At 37.2% G+C, this 14,443-nt stretch overlaps 2 protein-coding genes across 2 annotated transcripts in view; one reads left to right on the top strand and one right to left on the bottom strand.

Annotated features, from left to right (window-relative positions):
* LOC100544901 (rho GTPase-activating protein 18) overlaps window positions 1-982 on the bottom strand; it is a 10,675-nt gene extending 9,693 nt beyond the window's left edge. Inside the window, exon 1 of the mRNA XM_010707407.1 lies at window positions 947-982. Coding sequence (XP_010705709.1) covers window positions 947-982 — 36 coding nt within the window. The remainder of the gene's footprint in view (window positions 1-946) is intronic.
* A 102-nt stretch (window positions 983-1,084) lies between these two features.
* LOC104909794 (laminin subunit alpha-2-like) lies at window positions 1,085-8,466 on the top strand. The gene is made up of 6 exons (XM_019612993.2): window positions 1,085-1,289; window positions 3,285-3,440; window positions 5,846-5,999; window positions 6,356-6,486; window positions 7,101-7,323; window positions 8,189-8,466. Exons 1-6 carry the CDS (start codon window positions 1,128-1,130, stop codon window positions 8,341-8,343), a joined length of 981 nt encoding a protein of 326 aa, XP_019468538.1. The 5' UTR covers window positions 1,085-1,127; the 3' UTR covers window positions 8,344-8,466.
* Window positions 8,467-14,443: the final 5,977 nt, after the last annotated feature.

The raw sequence follows: 14,443 nt of genomic DNA, 5'->3' as shown, positions 1-14,443 counted from the left end.
AAAAAAAAAAAGAAAAAAAAAAAGCAGAAAAGAATTTAACCAATTCATGTGATTGAGTTCATAGATCACTTTTCAGAAAGAAGTTTCTTGGTTCAGTAACTTAATTTCTTGTAATAAGACAACGTTATAGTCCCTTTCTTGCAGTAGGTAAGATTAGGCTTGCACAGTAAACAGACAAAATGACACTGACCTCCTAATGTACAGCTACATTTCCCCTCCCACCCACACTGACTCACAAAGGAGTTCCAAGAGCTTCTTCTAGAAATGCAGATGTTTTCAGCAGGCTTGGGAAGCTATAACTTGTTAATTGTTCACTTTTGCTGTGAAGACACATTATTAAGAAAAATGCTGTATTGCACCAGTGGGCATTTTTACTGCTGTACTAATTTACAAGTCCACCAGCCTCCTACTTACTTGTTACCTGTAGAGAGACTATACTGTATATTTTACTTATACTAGTTTTAGAAAACTAGGAAAACAATTAAAAGAAAAATATAATCCTATGGTCCTCACACATCTTTTCAAATCAGAATCCAGGCCTGACCAATTTCATGCAATGATTTTAGATATTTATATGATCAACTACTTTCAGGTAATTAGTGCCTAATATTCCAACTGTAAAGTATTCTCTCTGCCTCTTTAAAAGTTTTGTAACCTGTCTTCAGGCAGTAGAACTCATTAGACACTCAGCATTTGCTGAATGTCACTAGGGCCTTCTCCTCTCTGTGAACATTATGTGTCTGAATGATGGGTACCGCTGCTGGAATTTTACAAATGCTGGGATTTTCCAGCAGTGACAGCTGCAGCTGAGAAACTGAATCTCCAAATTCTATTCCAAATTTGCACTTCTGTATTTCCACAGTAACAGGGCTAATGAATGCTCACATGTCAAGAATCAGATGTACGTGAAATGCAACATACACATGACCAAATTATTTTGCCTAACCCCCGATGGACAAGTAAATCGCACTTGTAAACTCATTTTTACAAACTGTAAAGTTTTGTTAGATGAATGCAAAAAGGTATTTTCTCTACTGCGCAACTCTGAATAACCTTCTCTTTGACTCCATTATCTCTTTTGCTCTTGTTTGATTTTCAGACTTACAATTGAATTTGAAGTCCGAACAATGGCTGACTCTGGCTTGCTGTTTTATATGGCCCGCATCAACCATGCTGATTTTGCTACTGTTCAGATAAAGAATGGACTGCCTTACTTCAGCTATGATCTGGGGAGTGGAGACACCAACACAATGATTCCCAATAAAATAAATGATGGCCAGTGGCACAAGGTATTACAGTCTCTAATCTAAATTACTCCCTATATCTTAAGGAAAAACTAAGCTGACAGAGCTTTGTTTTGCCCTAAGATATTTGCAAAAATGTAGTATAACAAGCTAAGCCTTCAATTAGACATTTCTGTACTCTGCAAAATGTGTGCGTTAAGGCATAATGTTAGGAGAGCATACTGCATACCTATCAAAAAAATATTAGCGTTGATCTTTGAAATTTCTCCTCCAAGAAATGTATGTTACAGAACATATTTGGAATATGTCCCAAGTATTGTGAGGAGCTTCAGAAATGTTCCTTCCTCCTAATAGGACTCCAGTGAGCATCAACTTATCATGTTTCAATACACCTTTAAAGCCAGCTGTTAAAATGTTGATAATGTCACTGTTCAGACACAATGCTAAGAACAAGAAAAAAAGAAAAAAAAACATTCAACATGCAACATTAATTCAGTTCATTAGAGAATATATTTTATATTCATGAATGCATTTGTCAGCCTGTTTTGTGAATTTATGAGAGGACTCATTTATCGATATATGCCACAAGTGACTTTCTAGTGGTAAGGGAAGGAACAATAACACAACCATGATATTCTGTATTTATTGGGCCAAGGACAACAGATGCATATATACTTATTAGGTAAAATAAAAGCTTGAAAGCAACAATAAAGACACAGAAGAAAACAGGTGACTATGTATTCCAGTTATATGCAATAGTAGTTATTACATTTTGAAACTGATGTTGGTATAATCACTATCTGCAATTCTAACACCAAATGAGTAAATGTAATTGCATTTGGGTAAGAGCTTGATTTGGTCATACCACACCCTTTTTGTAATCATCCTTGATCCCTCTCTGCTTCATTCTCAACTGTACCATAGGAATTTTATTTTCATTGGATTTCAGGACCATTTTGGTGCAAGCAAACACCCTAAATACAAGGTAGTTTCATAAGGGGAAAAGATAAAGTTGTAGTCATTATTTCATGAGTTTTACCTACTGCCTTAGAATTCTGGCAGTGAACTAACACTCGTTTCTGCTATGACCTTCTATAAATACGGAACAAATGTGTTTTGCACTTTTAGCCTTGTTTTCTCTATATTCTAAATATACTAACTGGAATATCTATTTCTTAATGCAAGGCTATCCTCATTGGGAATGCAATTTGACACTCTGTGAGAGATGAACCCTTGTAGTAAAAGCCATTTTTATAGGAAAGAACGGAGGCCAGTCTAAATTCAGAACTCCCAAAAAGCAAATGAAAATCCATTTTGGAGGGCTAGGAGAAAGGCAATCTCTCTTTAATAAAAGATCACACATTGTTTTTAAGAAAGCAGAAAAAAAATCTTTGAAATAGTTTAAGATGAAATGTTTCCATCAGGCCTACTCTCTTCAAACAGAAATTAGCCTTCAGTTGTTGGGACAGAACCTCATCAACTTTGCAGCATCTGCATGTCTTCAGTGCAATTCACAGCCACAGCCCAATTTTCTGAACAGAAGCTTTGCAAACACAGCTGGCACTGCTCCAGCCTGAACTGTGATTTGAGGTACACTCAATCTAAAGGAATCACAATCTCAGTAATACCCTGACCATACCATAACAAAACTTTGCAACGCATGCTTTAATCATTCAGCATTTGCTATTTTTAGTACTTAACATTACTGTTTGACTCTAGGAAAAAGAATATTGTAGCGTGTCTATGATAGCAGTAATGTAGCTTTCAAAAGCAATCCCACATCTTTTCAGTAATTCTAATAAATAATACTCATGATGTCCCCTGAACCATGTCTAAATAAAAGGCAACCATGTTTTTGTGCAAAACCTTATACAGGAGCTCTGTTCCATGGACGCTATCCGTAATTGCTACTCAAACACTTCTGCTAACCACTACTTTGTCAGTTATTGTTATAAATTTTGTAATGAGCTCAACAGTCCAATCTGGAAGCTGTTATAAGGAAATTGTCTGTAATTGTATTACATTTGTGCTTCTTTTTAGATAAAAGTCATTAGAACCAAGCAAGAAGGAATCCTCATAGTAGATAGTGTCTCAAACAGGACTGTTAGTCCAAAAAAGGCTGATATATTGGATGTTGTGGGAATGCTGTACATTGGAGGACTGCCTGTAAACTACACAACTAGAAGAATTGGTCCGGTAAGTTTCACTAAGTATCCCAACACTCCTTAAGTATGCCTTGATCAGTATCCATGCCTTCCCAGTTTTGTTTTTTCAGAGACTACTTAAGAATTTTGATAAAGTGGACTTTACAGAAGATATATTACTTTCTGTCTGTGGGAGGACTGGACTTAGAATCCAGTTAATGCAAAAAACTAGTAATAGCAAGCAGTTATTGTTACAGAAAAGTAACTCGGTAACTTGATCCAAGTATCCACTTGGATCACTACACAGCCAGAGAATAAGATCCTGAATGCTACTTGCCTTTTCTCTTGGCCATAATTCATCTAGCATTAGGTAGCACAATAAATAGTGAAAGCATCTCCTAAGAGAAGCAGCAGAAGCCAAAACTATCCTGGATAAAGTATCCTGTGCTTCTGCTGCTTACTATAGTAGTTGGGTTTGTGTTGTTATTACTAACCCAGCCAAGACAACGTTTTGTAGTAGACCATGAAAACTCTGTTTTCCTCAAATGTGCATATTTATCACTGTTTCAGTTTAAATGCCCTGCTTCCTTGCTGACACAAAAGATAACTTTGTAAACAAATGACCAGAGAGGTCAAGCATAATTCTGGCTTAAGCGTAGTAGGATTAAATAGAAAGTGTTCCCTCACCAAGACCATGTGGATTTACATAAACATATCTGAGGCATGGAGAACAAAAACATACATAGCTACCCTAAGCTTAATTCCTAGTACTATCAAATTACATTCTTTGAAATACAACTGCAATTTACAAATAATAATCTAAGAAGAAAGGTAACACTAAATCCTTACCTATTGCTCCTTGTGAGAAGTAATAGAGGGAACCCAAGCAGATAAACAGCTCAGTCTGGCAATAAAAATCATGTCAGATTCTGTCAGTCTTAAGTGCTTTGGGATTTAATGAAGCTGTGACTTCAAATGTCATTCACAGAAGATAAAAATCATTGCCTGCCATTCAGTCATTCTCAGTAAAATACGTCTCATGATGTATTAATAGAATATTGTGTTGTAGGCTTCACATAAAGTCTCTGAAGCAAAGTTGAAAGCAAGTAATATCCTACTTAGGGCTTTCTGCTAAATAGACATCAACCTCTTTAGGCGTCAGTCTAGTACATACCAGTAGGTGAGCTGGCTTCCTCTTCAGTGCAGAGAAATGACACCTACTTGTTTGGCTCCAGCAGATGTCACATTTTTAGCACTCAAAATTCAGCTTTTTCTGAATTGTCACAGCCTTTTATATTAAAACGTAACCAGGTTTGCTTTTCTACATGGAAACTTGAGTTTTTAAGTACAGAATGTTATTAAGTTGTCTAAAATCTTGCATTTCTATGATTGATTTTCACAGTAAAGATGGCAAGATTTATTTTGTGGTATGGAGTTTCTTAGTAACAAAATATGTAGACATGGAGATGATTTTCACTTAGAAACTAGAAAAAGGTCTTATGAAAAATCTGATAGAAAGCATTACTCAGATCAGAACTAAATATATTCACTGGCATTTTTAAAGATTTAGTGAACATTTTGTACAGGTTTATTTAGTACTAATAAGCTATATAACCCTCTGCATATAATGTGGCATTGTGTGAAGAATCAAGACTTCCCTCTGCAGGTATATCTTCCTCCTTTCTGTATCCATAACATATCTGTACACATCTGTAATATATTTCTTCACAGCATTTTACATGTTGATTTTTTCTCTCCTCCTTCCTACTACTGTTACTTTTCTTCTTGAAAGTGTTTATCATTTTTCTCTCTTTCACTAAGTCAGGCCTTTATCTAAAGCTGAGAACTAAGATGCAGCTCCTGCAGAGCTAGGAGAGGAGAGCTCTGGGGCTGTTTAACTCTGTAGAGGGTTATGTGAAGAATTATGTGTGACCAACAACCCTTACATAAAAGCTCTGTTAATTTTTTGCACATGCCTATACTTATTAGCTCAGTTTCATCATGCAACAGTAGGCCTACAGTAAAGTGATTAAAAGGGAGGAAAAAAAAAAAAAAAATCAAAATTACCAGCAGCGCAGAGAACTATATCCAATATCTTTGTCTACTTAAAAATGCCATAAGCTAGTCAATTAAAAGGTAAAGTACAGGGCATTAAATTCCTGCATTGCTGATGTAATTTGCTATGTTTCATTATGCAGTGTATTATTTTACGTTCCCTCTATTAAGCCAAAAAGATGTGTCAGATCACATCTCTGGAAAGTAATGTTATTCATCCTCCATGCAACTGAGATTAGATTCCAATTACAATCAGATATTAAGGATTAGCCATGTAAAATTCAAGTTTCATTCAGTTCCATAAATCCAGAAGAGAAGCAGAGAAAAAGTAGTTTTTGATGATAAAATTTAGGCCTTTATGCTGAGCACTGTTATGTATTTTGTTTGAAATGTGGAATGCAGGTCACCTACAGCATTGATGGCTGCATCAGAAATTTTAAGATGACAGAATCACCTGTTGACCTGGATAACCCAACTTCAAGCTTCAGTGTTGGAAAATGCTTTGTCACTGCTCAGAAAGGAACGTACTTCGATGGAACAGGCTTTGCCAAAACAGGTAACAGTGATTTTGTTGACAGGGGAAGAACAAAGGAAAAAGAGATGCTATTTTCCAAGCATTCAGTGCTGTTGTCTGGAAGCAAGGTGAGACCAGCACTGAAAAAATATCACTTAGAACTTTCAATTACCTTGCCTAAAGATGGAATACATGACTTTCTAAGCAAGGCCTCATTCTCAGTACAGCCACCATTATCATTTCTCTCATGATTTCACGTGAAATGGAGTATCTTAATAGTGCTACATTATGGAGGGCAACTATCTTGCATTACTCCAGCAACACACTGTGTAATTATTAGGAATAATGTAACTGAATGTTTCTCTTCACTTCACTACACCTTCTCTTTTTTCTCCAAGTTGGTGCATACAAGGTGGGAACAGATCTGCTTGTGGAATTTGAATTCCGCACAACACGAATGAACAGTGTGCTTCTAGGAGTCAGCAGCCAGAAAATGGATGGACTTGGCATCGAATTAGTGGATGGAAAAGTGAGTAGCCAGGCAGTCTTGACTCCATATAACGGCTCTTGAAGCACATTTAGTTTAAATGCAAACTTACTACTCCAATCTCAAGATATATCATCAGGATTATTTTACGTGCTGGACTTGCCACTTCCCATACAACAAGATGTTCTTATACTTCTACAAACATTTTCTAAAAGATTTTGTAGCACCTGAGCTTACTAAAACTGCAACATCAATACTTAAATAGTAAGAATATGAAAAGCTTTGATGACAACACTTTTCTGTAAAATCATACAAATTTCTTACGTATATCTTTTACTTCAGGGTCCAGTGAAACAGTCAGTATTCCATCACTAAAGATAGCTATTTAGAGAGGGGACTCAAAAACTAAGGCAAAAATGAGAAAATGACAAGCTATATAACAATTTTGCACTTTTCTACTCATGTTTATCTGAGTGACATAATGCAGAGCCTCCCTGAGTCTATGAAAGCCAGCAATCCATACTAAAGTTTTGATTTAGTAACAGATTCTGTGTGCATAATCTGAGCATGTCAATTTTAAATACTCAAAAATGCAATAGAAATAAGAACTGTATAACCATTTTGAGAACTAGCTCACATTCATCTCCTGATATCAGGTGATGTTTCATGTTGACAATGGTGCCGGCCGATTCTCTGCTGTCTACGAGCCTGATGCACCAGCCAGCTTGTGTGATGGGCAATGGCACAAGGTTGTTGCAAACAAGATCAAACACCATTTGGAGCTGACTGTGGATGACAGACAGGTGGATGGTAACAGCCCAAACAGGGCCTCAACCTCAGCAGACACTAATGACCCTGTCTTTGTTGGAGGATATCCCGGTAAGCATTCAGTGCACAAATAATGCTTTACTTTGTGCTTTGGTAACCTTGTCTTGATAATGTCTTAAATGCAATTAGGACAAGCACACTAAAGCTGATGGATAAAAGCACCTGCATTTGTATCACTTGGCTTGAAATTTCTGGTTTCTGCATCCAGCTCCATTTCAGAATAAGTTCTGCATCCCTAAGGGTTTCTCACCAATCCCCCTGCACAGTCTCAAATGGAGATACTGTCAAAAAGAGCAGGAATAGTTTCTGCCTCTTGCTGCTCACAATGCACGCAGCCTCTCACTTAGTACCTTCTTGTTTAGTAATCAAGTAGTAGGAGTATTTGACAAATTTAAACGCACTGGAAGAATATCATTGAAAAAGCAAGGCACTGTGCATGTATCAGCCTGTGAAATTTAAGGAATTGAAAAGTGTACAACAGTCTGTACAGAGAGATGAGAGATCACCATCTCTTTCCAATAAATATCTTCTCTGTATAGTGATTTTTTTTATTTTTTTATTTTTATTTTTTTAAGAAACTAAACAAAATTTGCTGCTCAGTAGCCTGGAAGTGTTTAGGGAACTTGCTTCCAGTAGAAGTAATTGAATAGAACCCCAAACTGGGCTGAGCTCTGCAGCAGCTTCATCTACTGCTATGTTGTTAATGAACGCTAGTTCATCTGTTCATAGACAATCAATCTTATCTGATAGCAGTTTGCTTTCTGAAAGCACAATTAAAGTGTTTGCAAATGGTCAATTCTCTTGTATTTATCATACTGTTTCCCTCCAGTTTGCAAACAAAAATCTGAGTAAAAGCCAGAAGTACCAACTCAAACTTATATAATTCCTTTTGCTTTTTTTTTTCTTCCTCCCTCAGATGGTGTGACTCAGTTTGGGTTGACCACTAACATTCGTTTCAAAGGATGTATTCGATCTCTGAAGCTCACCAAGGGTACGGCTAAACCTCAAGAGATTAACTTCAGCAAAGCTCTGGAGCTGAAGGGTGTTCAGGTGTCATGCCCTGCAAGCTAACTGTCATTCAGCTCATATGGGCCTGTTCATATAAGCATTTCAGACTAAAAACATAAAACCAACAAACAAAAAAGCCTATATATACACATTGCATTCATAATAAAATGTCTTCATGCAAGTATGCGGGTTGTGTTTGTGGTACATTCAAATGGCTGTTTCAGGGTACCTTCCAGAGAACATAATTAATCTTCTCCCTGCCTTTTATTAAGGGGGGGGGGGAAAGTATTGCTTTAGTCACCCCATGCCTTTCCTTGTAGTCTGAAATGGATGTATTTCAGCATACTTGTGCTGAGTGAGACCATCTATTATGCAGGGTGATTCTTTTCTGTGGTGCTTACATTCCTTTACCAGCCTGAGGTAAATACACGCATGTATATTCGCACCTCTGTCCTTCATTTAAAGGAATGGGTATTTACCTTGTTTCAAAAAAGCTTGCTTTGGTCACTTTCAGCATTTTTCAGAAGTAAGTTTTACATGGTTGCTGTTATGCAATGGTCAGAGAAGGAAAATATTTCTGCTTGTTTGGTTGATTTGACATTACTACAAAAACACATTACATCTAAAATTAGTGCTGTATTATTTGAACATTGGACTTAAGAGAGTAGAACCAGGTTCTACTCATTTACCTGGAGAGATGGTTTAAAATGGTCTATAATAATAATAAAAATGTTGATACTACCTCCCTGCAACAACACAATCTTAAAGTTACACATAGCAAAATTCACAGTCCCAGTTCATAAAGGATGACAAGAGCTGACACTACTACATCAGAGCAGAATGGAGATGAAGCAGGAGAATCCCAGAAACCACCGCACGGCACATATCGCTAATCTTTGCTGTCACAGACTTAATCAAACCCTTCCTAAACAAACAGATTCCAATGCTTGATGTTGTCAGTTTGTGAAGTATTCTGAATGCAGTAGCCAACCCAGGTCTTCCTGAAATAAAATTTAGAGTGTTCCACAAACAGCAGTTTTAGCATCAAGTGGAAAAGAGAAGTTACTTCTCTGATTCTTGCTGAAATACCAAATCCTCGTGATTTTCCATCTGTGCTCAGTGTGTTTTATAAGACTAATAATCACTAAGTTGTCTATTTTTTTTTCCTATGGATTTTTTTCAAATTGTCAAGCTTAACTTTTGCAAAGCTGATGCTAGGACATTAAGAGAACAGGACACCAACCTGTACTACCTATCGTAGGGTACCCACTTCAGAGCAGCCCACATATTTTACAAATAGCACCTTTGGAATACAATTTTTTTCTCTGAACAGACATAGAAGAAAACACTGCAGAAGTACAAGGGAGGATAATAGACACATACATTTCCACTCTGGTGATTTGGAGATTCTGAAATTCATATACTCAAAGAAAAATATCTGATTTTTGCATAGCCCTGAATTGACTTCAGCAGGTATTCCAATTTTCACTGGCAATTGGCGTTTCACTGTTAACAGTTAATGGCCATGCAACATTATGCACATTCCAAGTGTGAAGTATTCATTCATGCATTTATTTTATACTGTGTTCCCTGTATTTACCTGCTCCTAGCCCTGTAATACTTCAGGATAGTTTGAAAAGCTTATTAGTCTATTAAATTTCAAATACAGTTGAATATTTACAAAATTCATGAAAAAATATGAACTCAAAAACTGCAGACTGTGTTCTGTTATTAACATGAATTCTATACAAAGCCGGGATCAGCCAAGCCATTTTGCCCATTGCACCCACAAGCATTTGCTAGGTCAAAGGCATTTTCCCCTATTCTCATTTCTATTCAGCACATTGTATTCCTTTAAACATAAGCAAATTGTTTGCAAATTGTTACATTTTTTTCAGACTTCAGAGCTGAGAGAAATTGAGATAACTGAGACAAGAATGCCAGAAGTCAGTTCCACACCCTCCCTCAGAGGCAGGGAACTGCAACTGGCCTGCCCAGACATATGTCAGCAATGGTCTTTCACAAAGACAGCTTTGCCTTAGAAACAGATGCTGGAGTCACTGAATAAAAGAAATTAGGGGGGGGGGAAAAAAGAAAAAAGAAAAAAAAAAAAAGAGAGACCTTCATACTCTGTGATCTATTGAATTATTTCTTCCTTGTATGGCCTTGGAGGAATGTGTGGGACAGAGCAAAAACAAAGAAATAATGTACATTACTATATTTCTCAAACTTTGGAGTGGAAAGAATCAACCAGCTGCTGTCCTTTGCTAAAGGAAATAAATTCAGTAGGCTGAAAGAACCACTACTTTAGCAAATGGACAAATTAAAAAAATTAGATAGTTTTTATAATCTGCTTTTAATAGATCATTGAATGGATGCATCAAGCATCATTAGAAAAGCTTTTTGACTTTGAAGATTCAGCAGAGTATCTGGGAATTATTTTTATTCATCTATTTATGCTGTACAACAGATTCAGAGCTTGGTGGACAGACCAAAAATGCTGAAAATACCAGGCTTTGAGCCTCAGAACCATAATCAAACTGTTAGAGACTATGCCACTGCTTTCTGTACCAAAATCTTCCCAGTTCAGGGCTGCAAACTAACATCTATATAATCTGTATTTAAATGCTTATTTTGGTGGTATTTTTTTTTTTTTTGATTAGTATTATTGTTCCTTTTTCTTTTTTTCCCCATCTTTTTTTTGTGTGTGAATTAAGCAGTCTTCAATGCTAAACTGTAAAACTAAAAATTTCACACTCCAGTACTATAAAGACTGTACATAGGTCACTGCAAAAGTAATGCCCCATATGTATTTCCATGGAAGCTACAACAAAGAGCACAATAACACTACTTGATAGTGCAAACTCTCAGCTGCAAAGCATTATTTTTCAATATAGGCACTACCATTAGTGTCATGGTTTTATGATTTTTCGTAACCAGTATTCCACATAATAGCATGTATGTGCACTGGGAGTTAAAGAGTTACTGCTCCAGGTCTGGGTACCTGTCCCAGAAGCTACATTCCCCAGAGTACTGTTCACAGAGGGAAAAGATAAAAGATAAAAGGCCTTTGCAGATCGTTTGACCTCCCCTTCCCTTTTGATCTCGGCCATGTATGAGCTCCCTAGATTCTCGCGCCTCAGCATTAGAGTAAGGCCTTCAGGTTTCAGACACTCATTTTATTTGATTTATTAGCTACGATTCTATTTATATTGTAGTATGTTGTACTACAGTGTAATATCTTGCATTCTGATATCTTATTTAGTAAATTAGTTTGTTTCCCCTCAGATCATTGCTGCTGTTTTGTTTTCAGACCCACCTCTCTACCCTTTTCCTTTTTCCCCTTTTGGTGCATGGATCCAGTGTTCCTTCACCCTGCTAGTCACACAAACTGGGCCAAACCAGCCATAAACCGTTGACAGCTATGCATTTTTGTCAACAATGAGTTAAATACCTGCCTGCCATACTAGTGACAATCTACACCAGTTCTGGCAACAAAAGCCACTGTTGCCACTGCTAAAATGTACCACCCACTGCCTCACAGTGCTCACACCCACTGTTCAGCATCCATGAACAATCAGCAAATGTTGATGAATGTCAGCGGGTGCCATTTTTTCCACGTGGAGGAATTCAATTCCATATCTTTGCTTCATGGGCACCATCATATCAGATGCCATTCTGTCAGACCGCCCTTCTGCTTCCATCCATCACACAGCAACAACATAGAACGTTTGCAGGAAGGCTCAACCTCTACTGCCATACCACCAGAATCTGCCTCTGACATCTTGGGCTAACATGAGAGGCATTACTTTCAGAGCAGCTCTTGTATTTAAGATTGCCCATTCTGACTGCGGTCACTTTCAGGTATTTATGACAAATATTCACCCTGCAAACAGGACAAATGCTTATTCAGCTCTAGCTTTAGGCAAACTGCTACATCAGAAACAGTTGCAGATTTGATTTCAAGTACACTCACTTTTCAACTTAAACTCTTTGTGAAGGGTAATAATATACTTGTGCTTTCAATCTAATCGTGCCTTCATCATTACATAGAAGCTCATAAAGAGAAAATTGTTTTGTTGGCTTATTATTTTTCTTCAGAATGCACTAGAAAAACTTAAACTGCTTAAAAATCCTATCATTTTTCACTTCTTTTAACTCAGGTGTAGTACCAGTGATGCTAGTTCCAACTCTCCCTTGTTCAGCTATGGAACTTCTGGGAGATTCCAGGTACCCGTTGAAAAATTTCTCAGTACACAAAGGAAAAAATTTTACTGGCCTGTTTTGAACCAGTAAGAAAAATTGTAAGCCATACTTTCATGAGACTGCTGAAGGACCCATAGAAGTTCCCTATCCCCACAGTTTTTAATCCTTTAAAGAAGGCTTTGCAGTTTTCAACTGTCTATGGGTTTTTGAAAGAATTTTATGAAATTCTGACAATATCTTCTGCAATGAAAAATGTTACTTTCAGAGTAATTTGATGAGATGATATAGAATAAAGAAAAAAAAATCCAGTGATCCAGCTGAGACATTATTTTTAATCTGCATTTTCTAATATCAAATCCTACCAGTTCTTCAGCCATCCATCATGTCTTAAAGTACACACGTAAGCTAAACTCCTGTCATAAATAAGAACAAACATCACCTTTACTGTCTCATTGTCCTGGTTTTAGCTGGTCTATAATAGCTGCAGTAAGAGAAGCTGAAACATCCTTGGCTCTACGCAGCACTGCTCAGCAACAACTGAAACATCGCTGTGTTATCAACATTGCTTTTCTCCTAAATCCAAACACAGCATCATACTGAACACTATGGGAAAAAATAATTAACTCTGTCCCAGCTGAAACCAGGACATTCATGCTTTATAAACAGATTAAAAAAAAAATCATCCAGAACTTTCTGTAGAAGCAATCCTTAAATATATTGCTGATGCATCATGCAAAGCCAATATTATTCAGTCTACATATTGCTATGCTGTTACTATTTATACTCAAAAGTATAAATGACATCTTCAGGTAGATGAAATCCTAGATGATTCCTGATATGATGAATCTATTTTAACTCCAAAAAACCAAACTTCTTCCATTTCAACTTTAGTGGACAGCATAGCACAGCATGACAGTACTTTAGAAGTTACAGTATCTAGTTTAACAAAGGAATAATACTCTAGGGGAAAGAAAACTCTCTTACACGTCTTACGTTCCCACTGGCACCAGCATCAGAACATAGCTCAAATCTAACACTGTCTCAATTTTCACTTGGCTACAGAGTTACTTATTTTGAAGAGCATTGCTTAAAACTTTCCTAATGCTAGAGAGTCGTCTTCTTTCCTTTGAGCACAAATTTGAGCCTATGCTTTCTGCCTTCCTCTTAGTATGCAACACATTACTAAGCAATAATGATAATGAAAGCAGATGTCTGGCATTCAAAAGACTAACTTTTATGATGTGTAGCATTATGAAATATTATACAAAGTTGAATAACCTGTTGTGACATCTCCCATTCCAGTCATAATTTATTTCAACAACCTTTGTGCTTACAAGCAAGAAAGGATGACTGGCATCTGAGGCTCCAAAGTTGTAAATTTCCTGTGGCTTTCTTCACTAGGATTCTGTGCTACAATGCAACACAAATTTGATTTCACAGCTGAAGGCCTCATTGAGCTTCGCACCAGCAAACTCTCCTTGTGAAAGGAAGAGTCATCCATGAGCGTGCCCAGCACTCTGCACCAAGGGACTACAGAACACGTGTGAGGAATGTCCCCCAGAACAGCAATGTCCCCCAGAAGAGCAGAAAGGTAGAAGAAATTGAGGCCTCCCCTCCACAGTTTGGAACAATCAAGAATAGGATAGATTCTCCTCAGCACTGAGATGCTCAGAGGTGCAGACAGGCCTGAAATCACACAGGCTGGTGTCTCTGTAACTTCCTTAAGAACTTGAGCTTTCTTGCAAAGAAAGGAACTCCCTAGTGACCTGAGATGCACATGGCCACTTAGATCTGTGGCACAGAAAAGAAGCAATTTATGAAATTGACTTTTCATATGGATTCACCTAAGCCCACTTCTTTCTGTCAATGACTGCATTATTGCCACTATTCAGTCCATTTTGTGGATCTGAACAAATATTTCCATTGGTTTAATAAAGAGGGTGAGGTCAATGCGGCT

The sequence above is a fragment of the Meleagris gallopavo genome, chromosome 2, assembly GCF_000146605.3.
Source record: "Meleagris gallopavo isolate NT-WF06-2002-E0010 breed Aviagen turkey brand Nicholas breeding stock chromosome 2, Turkey_5.1, whole genome shotgun sequence".
NCBI classification, from domain to species: Eukaryota; Metazoa; Chordata; class Aves; order Galliformes; family Phasianidae; genus Meleagris; species Meleagris gallopavo.
Note: the sequence above shows the minus strand (reverse complement) of the source record. Positions and strands in the feature narration are given on the sequence as shown.